At 42.3% G+C, this 13617-nt stretch overlaps 2 protein-coding genes across 2 annotated transcripts; one reads left to right on the top strand and one right to left on the bottom strand.

The window, feature by feature from the left end:
* The first annotated feature begins 1739 nt into the window (after nucleotides 1-1739).
* Nucleotides 1740-4418, top strand: lyrm5b (LYR motif containing 5b). The gene is made up of 3 exons (XM_042410854.1): nucleotides 1740-2128; nucleotides 3335-3400; nucleotides 4046-4418. Exons 2-3 carry the CDS (start codon nucleotides 3356-3358, stop codon nucleotides 4250-4252), a joined length of 252 nt encoding a protein of 83 aa, XP_042266788.1. The 5' UTR covers nucleotides 1740-2128; nucleotides 3335-3355; the 3' UTR covers nucleotides 4253-4418.
* Nucleotides 4283-13261, bottom strand: si:ch211-59o9.10 (uncharacterized protein LOC561841 homolog). The gene is made up of 11 exons (XM_042410831.1): nucleotides 13097-13261; nucleotides 11775-11922; nucleotides 10663-10720; nucleotides 10078-10483; nucleotides 9420-9511; nucleotides 9274-9345; nucleotides 9090-9168; nucleotides 8309-8400; nucleotides 6236-6357; nucleotides 6049-6148; nucleotides 4283-4624 (listed from the first exon to the last, which is right to left on the bottom strand). The coding sequence occupies exons 2-11, from the start codon at nucleotides 11906-11908 to the stop codon at nucleotides 4553-4555; spliced, it is 1227 nt and encodes a 408-aa protein (XP_042266765.1). The 5' UTR covers nucleotides 11909-11922; nucleotides 13097-13261; the 3' UTR covers nucleotides 4283-4552.
* Between the last annotated feature and the right edge of the window lie 356 nt (nucleotides 13262-13617).

Below are 13617 nucleotides of genomic sequence, written 5' to 3'. Positions count from 1 at the left end.
AATGTGTCACAAGCACAGCAACAGTGAAATGAACATCATTTAAAATATCAATTAAATTGCCCATATTGTACGCCTTTAAATTCGGCCAAAAAACATGAAAGCTGTTCATTAATTGATCATCAGGAACTTTATTTTTCAATGAAGACGAGCTTTTGGTTCATGGAAACATGTTGGTGGGACATTTTTTACAGTGTAGAGTGAATCCTCTGCTGCTGTTCAACATCTGGATTTACACAGAAACACATTCACATCAGTGGAGGCAGAGTTACACTTTAATACTCATATTTAATAAGGTTCACATATCAAATCATTCAACAGATCAGTCAGTGTCAGTCTGAAGAGCTGCCAGCGCCTCCTGCAGGCTGCAACGCTCATTACAGCTCATTACAACCTTATTGAGAATGAGGCTGCTTAGTTCTCAGTGTTATCACGTGGTTACTGAGGCGTTGCTATGTGGGGTTGTTGCTGAATGGTTGCTATGGTGTTGATATGGCTGGGGTTGCTGCTGAACGGTTGCTATGCTGTTGATATGGTTGAGGTTGTTGCTGAACGGTTGCTATGGTGTTGATATGGCTGGGGTTGTTGATGAACGGTTGCTATGGTGTTGATATGGCTGGGGTTGTTGCTGAACGGTTGCTATGGTGTTGATATGGCTGGGGTTGTTGATGAACGGTTGCTATGGTGTTGATATGGCTGGGGTTGTTGCTGAACGGTTGCTATGGTGTTGATATGGCTGGGGTTGTTGCTGAACGGTTGCTATGGTGTTGATATGGCTGAGGTTGTTGCTGAACGGTTGCTATGCTGTTGATATGGCTGGGGTTGTTGCTGAACGGTTGCTATGGTGTTGCCAGGTGGTCACTGTTGGGTTTGAATGAAGTGGGAATGCTCCAGACACAGATGGAGTTTGTTCACTACAAACATGGATCCATGGTCACAAACCAGTCCAGATGTGTCTGTAGTTTATATACAGATCCTGATGTTTCTACATCATTCCTGCCAGATGTTCTTTAGCACATCTGGAAACTTCCTTCAGGATCCGATCATCACAGACACGACAGTGGATTTCTGTTGTAGTTCAGTGTTGGCTGATAGTTATGAAGGATCATCATATTATCTTGATTTAATCTTTTTATTGTTTAATGACTCTGAGAGAAACCTGAACGTGTTCAGTCAGTAAAGTTTTCATGATCACACTGGATTAGTTGATGTTTCGAACAGAAACATCCTGCAGCAGCAGAGACGAAGCTGAAGTGACCTGATGATGATGATGATGATGATGATGATGATGATGATGAAGACGTTCATCAGAAACCAAACGCAGGATGAAGAAGACAAAGTGTTTTCTGTTCCACAACATTCTGATGATACGAGACAAACAGACAAACTCATTTCACTAAACATGTTTTCATTTGTGGCAGCAGAGAGGAAACGACGGCGTTTACATCCTCTTATATAATATAATATAATATAATATAATATAATATAATATAATATAATATAATATAATATAATATAATATATCAGTGTTTTTATGTAGTTGATACTTGTTAATACTTGTTTTACTCTCTGTCTCAGTTTATTTGTATATGTGGAGGCGTCTGCATTACACTGAACTGCTCTCCAGAGAATGAAAACATGATGTTGTTATTAGTCTTTGGAACCGTTTCTAAATAAACTAACGTGACCAATTGGTTGGTTTTTGAACAACGGAGGCAGCTGTGCGCATGCGCGGAGCCTTCAGACAGTTTGTGTGTGTGTTGGAGGATTATCATCTCAACCTGTTCGACTCTTTGGTTGTTTACCTTTTAAACACGGAGCTCGTTACAAAAGTTTAAACATTAACAAACATTTTAACGCGTCTGTTCATAAAGTGGCCGCTGACGTCACTGCAGACCTTTCAGATAAACCAACGTCACAAACTGACATAAGACGAGTTAGTCGGTTTTAGCAGACAGAAGTTAGCTTAGCTCGGTTAGCAGAGAGAAGTTAGCTTCGCTCGGTTAGCAGAGAGAAGTTAGCTTAGCTCTGTTAGCAGACAGAAGTTAGCTTAGCTCTGTTAGCAAACAGAAGTTAGCTTAGCTCGGTTAGCAGATGCACTTCGGTCAGAGAGCAGAGTTCACCCTGACAGGTAGGACACAAACTGCATTAACACCGCTGCTAACATCACGATCTGTATTTATTCATCATAATTCCTGTTTCAGAGTCTCAGTTAGCGTGTTAGCTCAGGTGTTAGCTTCAGTCACATTCAGGTTTTAAACTCTCGAACTCCGGATTCCTTCATTTACACTCATCTGTTGACATTTTAATTAAAGTCTGAGAACAGCAGCGGTGCAAAGTAACTACGTACATTTACTCTATTACTGTACTGAAGTACAGTTTGTGGTGTTTGTTCTTTACTTCAGTATTTTATTTTAATGCTAATTTATACTCCACTACATTTAAACCCAAGATGACGTCATCAACGTCTTGTTTTGCCCGCATAGATTCAGTTTAATGTCATAAAATATTCACATTTAACGAGCTGGAATCAGAGAGTTTGGACAATTTGTTCTTTAAAAAATGACTCAAAACAAATTAATCAATTATCAGAAATAAAAAAGTTGGTGATTAATTTAATAGTTGGCGACTAATCAATTAATCGGCTAATCAGTGCAGCTCTAATTCAGTCATAAATCAATAAACAGAAAACCTTCTGTCAACATGTCTGAAATGTTTCTGTATCGACTGAAAACCTGAAAATTAATTCTGTTTTTAGTTTCTCACATTATAGTTTTAATTTATATTTGACATAATGAATCAGAAACCGGAAGTTAAACATTCAAAATAAAGTGTAAGAAACTGATGTTTGTTATATTTATGCCACATAAACCTGCTGCATCACATATATACATACATATATATATATATATATATATATATATATATATATATATATATATATATTAGTTAATGTTTGATCTTCTGTTATGTTTCTAAAATTCTTGCATTTGAATTTTTAAAAATGTTGTGTGAAGCGTGTCGTGTTACATCTGTTTGTTAAGACAAAAGTTTTATTATTATTATTGTTGTTATTGTTATTATTGTAAACATGAACGATGTTGGACTGACGTCATCTAGTAGAAGCTGCTGGTTGCATCTGAATATTTGTTTATTTGTTTGTTTACTCAGTAAATATTAGATTAGTTCCAGTTGTGTCTCCAGTTTTATTTATTTGTGTATTTTTTATATTGGAGTCAGTTTATTTAGTTCTTGTCTATATTTTAATACTTTAATATTTGTTTCTTCGTCTCCTGCTGCTGTAACTCTTCATCATCATCATCATCATCATCCTCAGTGTGTCAGCTGCTGGGGGACGATGGCCAACCCGCTGAGGGCGGAAGTGGTTCGACTCTATAAAAACGTGAGTTTGTAGAAGATTCTTCTTCGTCGGTTTTTATTTGTCAGCTCAATCAGAATATCTGCAGCTGATAAAACCTTCAAACTGAAGTTATTGATTATGATATCAGATTTCAGTCAGAATACAACAGTAATATAATATAACTGATGATGTTGGAGCTGCAACAATTAGTTGATTAATCAATTATTTGCCAATGAAAATGAAAATCCAACTATTTGAATAATTGATTGACTGAAGATGACGTCATCCTGGACTTTAGGAAACACAGGAAATAATTAAAGAGATGAATCAATAATGAGAATAATTGTTAGTTGCAGCTTTAAATTTTAATATAATGAATTAAATTCACATGAAAACATCAGACGGCTGCAGATTCCATCAGGAAAGTTTCCAAAAGTTTCATTTGGTGGGAAAAAATAACGAGAACTCGTTAAAACGTGAAAAATATCTTCACATATTAATAAACTGTTTTCAATCAGAAATGTATTTTAAATGTAATTAAACACCAGAAATAAAAATATATTAACGTTTCTCACAATTAATCCGTCCTGAAAAACCCAAAATATTAAATTTAAATAAAAACAGCAACAGCTGAGCTGGTTTCAGCCGATCATGTGACCTGAACGTCTCCTCTCTGTCGCTCCGCAGCTCCTCTACCTCGGACGCGAGTATCCCAAAGGCGGCGACTACTTCAGGGACCGTCTGAGAGCGGCGTTCACTAAGAACAAGCAGGTCCAGGACCCGGAGCGGATCAAAGAGATGATCGCTCGAGGAGAGTTCGTGGCCCGAGAGCTGGAGGCGCTTTACTACCTGCGGAAGTACCGAGCCATGAAGAAACGTTACTATGACGACTGACGAAAAAAAAACCAGACAGACACTAAAACATGAGAGAAAAACCTTTCTGTTTATTTCAGTCTCAGAAAAACACCAGACGACAAAAAAAAGCAGCTTCAACGTTTTATTGTTTCGAGAGTCGATTCAGCAGCGAAGAAACGTTTAAAATAAAAGTATAAAAAGACGAGCTGTGAGTTGATGAGTCGTCCTTCATCCGACAAGAAACGCCGACTCACGTCTTCAAGTAAACTTAGTCGCTGTCGGCGGGAAGAGACTGAACCCGTCGGTACAAAAACAGTAGAAACGCTGTGAGGTCAGAGGTCAGAGGTCAGAGGTGCCGGGGGAGTCGCTGTCGGCCAGGTTGGCTCTGCAGATCGGACAGGTGGTGTTATCCTGTAAGAGAGACAGGAAGTAAACGTTAAAACACTCATTAGACTCGTTAGACTCACTGAACATAACTGAAGAAAAGCAAACGGAGACAATTTCACCCAAACACTAAAATATTCAGTTTATTATCAAGTCGGAAACATCGAAGCGTCACATGTGAGACTGATGATGTTCACTGCATTAGCGTGTTAGCATGCTAACCTTTACTAATCAGCAGCAAACACAGAGTTCAGCTGCTGAGATGTTTCAGTCTGGATCCGAGTGTTTGGTTGGGATGAAGATGGTGACTCGTTAATGACTCGTTAAGACTCGTTAATGACTCGTTAATAATGACTTATTGATCACTGAGGCGGGAAGGTGAACTGATCTACAGTCTGATTGTTTCAGCTGGTCGATGGAGAGACGGAGCCAGGCTAGCAGTTTCCCTCTGTTTCCTGTCTGTATGCTAAGCTAAGCTAAGAAGCTGTAGTTTCATATTTAGACAGGAAATAAATAAATAAATAAATAAATAAATAAATAATAAATATTCCTTTAAACCAGACGCACAGACAGACGAATGTTTCACAGTAAACATTTCTGAATAAATGTTTTCATTTTTAATCTGTAGATTCAGAGCAGAGTGTGTGTGTGTGTGTGTGTGTGTGTGTGTGTGTGTTAGTGTGTGTGTTAGTGTGTGTGTGTGTGTGTGTGTTAGTGTGTGTGTGTGTGTGTGAGAGTGTGTGTGAGAGTGTGTGAGAGAGTGTGTGTGAGAGTGTGTGTGAGAGTGTTAGTGTGAGTGTGTGTGTGTTAGTGTGTGTGAAAGTGTGTGTGAGAGTGTTAGTGTGAGTGTGTGTGTGTTAGTGTGTGTGTGTGTGTGTGTGAAAGTGTGTGTGTGTGTTAGTGTGTGTGTGTGTGTTAGTGTGAGTGTGTGTGTGTTAGTGTGTGTGTCTGTGTGTGAAAGTGTGTGTGTGTGTTAGTGTGTGTGTGTGTGTGTTAGTGTGTGTGTGTGTTAGTGTGAGTGTGTGTGTGTTAGTGTGAGTGTGTGTGTGTGTGTGTGAGAGTGTGTGTGAGAGTGTGTGAGAGAGTGTGTGTGAGAGTGTGTGTGTGAGTGTTAGTGTGTGTGTGTGTGTTAGTGTGTGTGTTAGTGTGAGTGTGTGTGAGTGTGTGTGTGTGTGTGAGAGTGTGTGTGTGAGTGTTAGTGTGTGTGTGTGTGTTAGTGTGTGTGTTAGTGTGAGTGTGTGTTAGTGTGTGTGTGTGTGTTAGTGTGTGTTAGTGTGTGTGTGAGTGTGTGTGTTAGTGTGTGTTAGTGTGTGAGTGTGTGTGTTAGTGTGTGTGTGTGTGTGTGTGTGTTAGTGTGTGTGTGTGTGTGTTAGTGTGTGTGAGTGTGTTAGTGTGAGTGTGTGTGTGTTAGTGTGTGTGTGTGTGTGTGTTAGTGAGAGCCGTTGTGTTACCTTTAACCATCGGTCGATACACTTGACGTGGTAGTCATGGAAACAGGGCAGCATCCTCAGCTTCTCCCCGTCACTGTAGTCGCAGAAACAGATCTGACACCTGCGGACCAATCAGCAGACAGACTGAGAAACACAGCTGATGGCAGCTGAGAACATGTTCAGTCATGTGACCAGCAGCTGGACTCACTGCGTGTTCCCGCCGCCGCCGCCGGTGGACTGGAAGGTTTTGGTGGGAAATCTCTGGATTTCCCTCCGAGTCAACTTTTTGGACACGACGGCACCTTGACGCTCCTCGAACTCCAGAAGAGCCTGAAAGACACGAGAAGAAGAACCTGAAGAACCTGGAGAACCTGGAGAACCTGAAGAACCTGGAGAACCTGGAGAACCTGGAGAACCTGAAGAACCTGGAGAACCTGAAACCTGCTGCTTGTTGTTTCCTGGTTTTAACTCCAGAATAACAGCAGCGTTTGTTTGTTTGTTTGTTTGTTTGTTGTTCTCATCTTACATCTCATTTAACACCTGGACGCACCTGCAGGATTTGTGACATCACAACCAGTTTGGAGCCAATCACGGTCCAGTATCCGGTTTACACACGTGTGACACAAACAGTGAGAACAGACGTCTGAAGGATTTTAATACTTTTAAAAGGATAAAACATGTCAGACACATGATTTTGTAGCGTGTAGATGATTTTTATTGAATAACGTTGGCGGCAGCTGTTACTGTCGACTGACTGCTGCTTCATTCACAGATTCTGGATTAAAAGGTTTTAACATGAATTATTACTGAAAGCTCTTAAAACATGTTCAGATTTAGATTTTCTTCTTCAACAGTTTGTTGGTAAAATGAGCTGTTGTTTCCTCAGACTGCAGCTAACAATTATTTTCATTTTCCTTTATTAGGGACCCTGTCTAAGGGCGAGGACCCGATTGTTTTTCATGTGTTTGTTTGTTTGTTTCTTTCTTTATTATTACGCTACTTAAACCCTTAATTTGACCCCTAAACATGCTCAAAAACTCCAAAATGTGCTCTCTAGCGCCACCTATGTAACTAAAATGGCCGCCACGGCCCCTAGGAATGTCGTAGCGAGATCAAACCAAAATTCAATTATTCGTCTCATCAAGACCTACAAATCATACACTGACACCCCTGACCTAAATCCAACAGGAAGTCTGCAATTAGCCTTTCAAAATAAGACTTTGCCCCAATTTTGGCCCCCGAACAAACACTATCTCCTCCTAGAGCGTTGATGGTATCAGCTTCAAACTTTAATAGATGACTTATGACACTATGCTGAAAAAAAGTTGTTAAAACTTTGTAATAACTCGAATGGTTTAGATTTTATAAGCCCTGAAAGTTGCAGTGCCACATCACCCTTACAATGTAAACCAGTGGGGAGGCAATCTATGGGCATGAACTTTGTGTCAAACAGAAGCTTCTGACGTCTAAACTATAAGTCTGACCACTTTCAAACCTGTATCAATGGATTCTCAACGAAATTTCCTACTAAAATATGATTTTTAATGTTAGATTTGGCCAAAGTCATGGGATTTATGAGGAGATTTCACAAGAAGCGTACTCTAAAATCCTCCTCTCCAACTGCTCCTGGTGATGTCACTCCCTCAGTGCTGTGAAACATTCCGCAATACACACTCATTATAAAATCACAGGAGGAGCAAGAAAAGACTTTAAAACTCACACTCTAATATCTCAAAAACAATAAAAGATAGAAAAAACATGTAAATTCAAGATTTGTAGGTCAAAGTCTCGTGACTCATTTAAAGTTCAAATGAAGTTTGTATCTAAAACTATGTGGAAGCAATAAATGTTCAAAAAGGTGTGGGTTCACTCACACTCTCCATTCAAATATATGAGTATTTTTCTGTGTCCAGCTGCAGTTACTTATTGTCTCTACACACCTGACAGTACACATGTCAATCAAACTTTCAAAATAAAAGCACACCACACTTGTAAGAAATATCTCTCATTTTTAAAAAGCAAAATGATCCTGTCGGGCCAGAGAGCGAGGTCCCGACCAACGCTGCTCGCAGCTTTAATAGTTAATTTGTTTTTGTTTGTTTGTTTATTTGTTTGTTATAGTGTCTGGTCTTTATGTCTGCACCAATAAACAAACAAACAAACAAACAGAAGTGTGTTTTTGTTGTGCAGGTGTTTGAATCAATAAAAACATCTACAGTGAGTTTAAGGCGTCGTGTTTCTGAACACCGCAGCCCTTCCTCCTCCTCTTCCTCTTCCTCACCTCGTAGTCGTTTCCCTGAACGTTGTCCGAAAAGTCGGGCATGGCGTTCCTCCTCCGGCCCCGCCCACGCCGTCTGTGTTGACCCATCAGATCTGTGGAAAGCAGAAGTGAAGAGTTTCAGGCTGTTCAGTGACTCGGTTCTCTGATCGACATGAAACTACGACTCCCAAGATGCATTTCAGCAAGAACAGCCAATAACTGAGCTGCAAACAACTCTCTGTCTCGTGTGCCGCTGAAGGCGAGCAGAAGCTCCAGATTATTACGACGAGAAACTTATTTTCACTGTCAAGTGAATTCAGCAAAAACATGGCGACACAGCGTCTGCAGCCGAGGATCATGGGTAAAAGATAAAAATATATATATATAGTGGAAGGTTTTGATAGTTTCTAATTAGCAGTTGAGTTACGACTCAACTGAAGAAAACCAAACACACGATTACGCAACATGTCAGACGCCGCCTCACGGAACAGAAACAGCTGATCACAGGTTTAAAAAAGGACCAGTTCCCAGTGTTCCCAGTGTCCCCAGTGTTCCCAGTGTGTTAAACCAGCAGTCAGCATCAAATTCCCTCTTCGTGTTTCCCTGTTGAGCTGCAGGTGGAAGGATAGTAAGCTTCATATCAGCTTCAGATAAACTTTAAACACATGTTTGTCCTCCATTGTGAGGTCATGATGAGGTCATTATGAAGGATCTTCTGATTGGTCAGTATGAACAGGAGCAACGATTACAGCGAGATAAACAGCTGACTGTTGGTTTAACGACCTCCCTGAACTCGTCGTACCGTCTTCGAAGCCGACCAGCGGAGCGACGGCGGCCAGCAGGTGAGGCATCCAGCTGGCTTCCATGTGGGAACGATGATACTGCGGAGAACAACACAGACACTCGATAAGAATCATAAACTCATCACAAGTATCTAGTTTTTAAACAAACAAACAGCAGGAGGCGGCGGCGCCGTGCTGCCTCACCGTGTGGTGGCTCTGCTGATGAAGATGATGGCGATGCTGATGAGGAAGGTGATGTTCTCTGTCAAACTGAGCCTTAAAAGGAGGAGAAGCATCAGTTTCACAGTCCGGACTTCGCTTTAATGTTTCACGTTATTTCGTCCTCCTACCTGCAGGCTTCGGGCTAACGCTTCGTCTTCCTCCTCCTGCGCCAAGCGAACCGCCGCCTCCTCATCGTCGCTGATGATGATCTGCTCCGCTGCTGCGGAAACAAACGAGGCGTCAAGACGACAAACCTGATCCTGTTCAACAAAGTCCTGCAGTTCACAGTTTATGCTGAGTTATTGTAGATTAAATCTCAATGTAACGGCGGCGGCGGCGTGATAGCGAGGAGACTGAAGAGAGAGAGAGAGATGTCGGAGGGGAGAGCGAGTGTCACGGTGCAGATGCCTCCGCCTCCTCCTCCTCCTCCTCCTCCTCTTCAGTGATGCTGCTTCCTCCAGCGGGGAAGCAGAGAGAGAGAGAGAGAGAGAGAGAGCTGTAAGCAGCAGCACAGCGACACCGAGGCAGCTGGAGGGGAGGAAGAGGAGGCATCTGCACCGTGACACTCGCTCTCCCCTCCGCCGTCTCTCTCTCTCCTCACCGTCTTCAGACAACCAGCAGCAGGTGAATCTCTCGTTGTTTTGTCTGTGTGACGCGTTTTAAAGTCAAATGCTAAACTGGAATCTATTGATCCTGTTGATCAACTGATAGTTTCATTAACTGATCATCAGCTCGTCGTCAATAACGTGTAGAAAACATAAACTGACTGTAAACACGCTGTCTCACCTGGTGAGATGTTTCCCTGCTCGCCGCTGAGCCACCTCCTCTCCTCCGCCGTCAGGAAGGACAGAGAGTCGCGGCCGGGAGGAGATGGAGGAGGAAGAGGAGGAGACGTCTGACTTCCTCTCCGACTGAAACGACCGGAGCCGGCTTCTCCTGTGGAGCCCGCCACAGTCAGAGCCACCGCTTCCACTTCCTCCTTTGATACAGGTGTGAGGTAGGAGGAGGAGGAGGAGGAGGAGGAGGATGAGGATGAAGAACAGGATGCGGTGGACAGCGGCGTCTCCAGCCAGCTGCTCAGAGGAAACACGCTGAGTGATGAAGCAGGAACGAAGCTGCGCTCCGCTGCCAGCCGCCTGCGTTTGCTGCTGCTGGAAGATTCTGGAGCTTCGGCCGAGCTGCGACTCGTCACCTGACGACAGAAACACACAGTCAGACGGTGACGGCGACGGCACGCCGACCGTCACAGTCAGACGGCAACAGCACGCCGACCGTCACAGTCAGACGGCAACAGCACGCCGACCGTCACAGTCAGACAGTGATGGACGCCGACCGTCCGTCACCGCCGTTCGCTGCAGCTCTGTGACTCACCGGGCTGAAATGTTCCTCCGTGATACGACGGCGTCTCCTCCGCTTGCCGAGCTGCGGACTGAAACACATTTTAACATCAGATTCACTTCTGGCAGTAACTCTGACATCAGATCACTATTCTCACGCTGACGGCGGCGACTGCAGGTCGGAGGTGATGAAGAGTTTCTCGACCTTCCTCTGAAGTGTTTACACGTCCTACTCAGACCTCGTGGTGACTCACAGATCTGACAGTAGACGAAGCTCAGTGAGGAAGATCAGAGCTCGTCATCACCGCCCGACGCAGCTCAGCAGTCAGAACGTCAGCTTCAGTTTCAGACATCAGTCATGTGATGATCACATGTGTATTAGAAACCAGGTTTGTCTAATCCCAGATTATAGAAACCGGGTTTGTCTAATCCCAGATTATAGAAACCGGGTTTGTCTAATCCCAGATTATAAAAACCGGGTTTGTCTAATCCCAGATTATAGAAACCGGGTTTGTCTAATCCCAGATTATAAAAACCGGGTTTGTCTAATCCCAGATTATAGAAACCGGGTTTGTCTAATCCCAGATTATAGAAACCGGGTTTGTCTAATCCCAGATTATAAAAACCGGGTTTGTCTAATCCCAGATTATAAAAACCGGGTTTGTCTAATCCCAGATTATAAAAACCAGGTTTGTCTAATCCCAGATTATAGAAACCAGGTTTATGTCACGACAGTAAAGACGTCAGGAGCAGCAGCTTCAGTCAACGTCCTCAAACTCTCAGTGATCTGTTTCATCAACATTAAAAACGTTTTTAAAACGTTTTCTCAGCTTGAATTTTTCAACTTCAACACGTCAGTTTAATGATTCATTCAACTCTTTATTTCATGTTCTTGTTTGTTCTTGTAGCCTTGAAATGTTTTATTCTTTAAATTAAAGTTCCTGAATGTTTCTGGGTTTAAACAGAGTTGTGTTAACGTTACCTGAATGTTTCCGGGTTTAAACAGAGTTGTGGTAACGTTACCTGAATGTTTCTGGGTTGAAACAGAGTTGTGGTAACGCTACCTGAATGTTTCTGAGTTTAAACAGAGTTGTGTTAACGTTACCTGAATGTTTCTGAGTTTAAACAGAGTTGTGTTAACGTTACCTGGGTGTTTCTGGGACGATGATGGACAGGTCATGGTACAGGACCTCGGCGGGGTCCAGCAGGCAGCCTCGGTTCAGAGCTCCAGGACTGTCCGGCTCAGACGAGCAGGAAGTGTCTGCTAACAGCTCGTCCATGGCGTCCTCCAGCACTGTTAGCCAGTTAGCTCAGATTTAGACTTAGAATCATGCAGGTACTGAGGTCAACAGTTTGATGATGGATATTCTGGTTAATCCTCAATAACTCTTCAGTGACATCATCGATCCCTCCTGATTAGATGTGGTTACAGAATAAAGCTCGACTGATGCTGCACAGGTGATAACTGTAAACTGATCAGTCCATATTTCATGGTTTTAATCTGAAAGCAGGGGATGTGCGTGCGATAGGTGAACATAACGGTGGTTTGAAATATCTACAAACAGCATGAGGAAGGTATGAGGAGGAGGAGGAGGAGGAGGAGGAGGCTGCTCTTTAGAGACGATCCCTGACGTCATCCTGTCAGTTTCCTTCTTTAGGTTTATATCTAAATATCACCTGAACAGCATCAGATCACCTGGAGGAGGCTGATGACGTCACTCAGGTGTTCATGAGGATGAACTAGAATCACTCTTACTTTCAAAAGGTAATAGATTACATGTTACTAGTTATTTTCATTTGAAATTACTACATTATGCTACAGCATCACTGCGTTTAGAGTAACGCGTTACTTCTTACATTACTTTTACATTAATATCATCAAAATACCGGCAGAGGAGCGATTAGAGGTTATAAGATGGAAGAGTGTGATGTTGTTTCATTTTCATTATAAATCAAACATTTACTGCAGCAACGTTACTTCTTCCAATCTGATGAGTCAACTAACGTTACGGTGAAACAGCTCCGGTTAAACGTCACTGTGAGCGGGAAACCGCTCCGGTTCACGTGCTGATGATGGTAACGCGTTACTTAACATAGTAACTAATAATAACATTACCGACATCTCATTCACTCAGTTACCCAACACTGAGCAGGACATCAGACTGTCCACACGCCGGCGGACGAATGAATAATACAGCGAGCTAACGTTGCTAAAGCTAAACTACAACTAAACTCGGGATTAAGTGACACTATTACAGATTATTTATAAAAAAGAAGCAAAGAAACTAAAACATCTCTGTTAGCAAACCTGCCGCAGTTAACCGGTACAAACAGCAGCGTTCATCAGTTAGCAGTTAGCAGAAAGGAAAGTAGCTGCTTTTGAAACAAACACGACGAAATATCGATATAAAAAACACCGACACGTTACAACACAGTCAGATTATAAACGTGTTGACGGTTTATTTTACCTGCATAAACGTTGAATTCCTCTTTCGGCTTCTTAACGGACGATGAGCTGCTGCTATTAGCCGGAGTCACAACAGGAAGCGAGTGTACGTTTCTTAGGACGAAGACCCGCCCCTCCTCTACCTCTGATTGGCTCTGACCTATTTGGATATTCTTACTCTAACCCAATCATATCACTCCTCAACGAGTAGTAGCCAATCAGAGGCAGAGAAGGGCGGGTCATTCCGTCGCGATCCAACGGAAACACATTTGCCAACAGCAAGTCGTGAATATGGAGTCATCCCGAAAAGTCCCGAAAAGTCTCGGTTTATATTTTAGTTTTATTTTTCATTTGAGAAAATTAGTGGAAGAAACACTAAGATCCCCTACTGCAATAAAAGTACCAATACAACAATGTGAAAATACCCAATTAAAAGTAAAAGTCCTGCATGAAAAATCCTCCTACAGTAAAAGTACATAAGTATTATGAGCTTGATGTAGTTAAAGTATTGCAGTAAAAGTACATCAGTATTATGAGCTTGAT

The sequence above is a fragment of the Thunnus maccoyii genome, chromosome 5 (assembly GCF_910596095.1).
Source record: "Thunnus maccoyii chromosome 5, fThuMac1.1, whole genome shotgun sequence".
Taxonomy (NCBI): Eukaryota; Metazoa; Chordata; class Actinopteri; order Scombriformes; family Scombridae; genus Thunnus; species Thunnus maccoyii.
This window is presented reverse-complemented; position numbering and strand designations above follow the sequence as displayed.

Excerpts from the sequence above, each read along its gene's own strand:
- lyrm5b (XM_042410854.1), top strand. The coding sequence starts at position 3,356 with ATGGCCAACCCGCTGAGGGCGGAAGTGGTTCGACTCTATAAAAAC. Across the intron at positions 3,401-4,045 it reads TGGTTCGACTCTATAAAAAC|CTCCTCTACCTCGGACGCGA; the intron begins GTGAGTTTGTAG and ends GTCGCTCCGCAG.
- si:ch211-59o9.10 (XM_042410831.1), bottom strand. The coding sequence starts at position 11,908 with ATGGACGAGCTGTTAGCAGACACTTCCTGCTCGTCTGAGCCGGACAGT. Across the intron at positions 9,512-10,077 it reads GCAGGGAAACATCTCACCAG|CAGCGGAGCAGATCATCATC; the intron begins GTGAGACAGCGT and ends TTGTTTCCGCAG. Across the intron at positions 9,346-9,419 it reads CGTTAGCCCGAAGCCTGCAG|GCTCAGTTTGACAGAGAACA; the intron begins GTAGGAGGACGA and ends CCTCCTTTTAAG.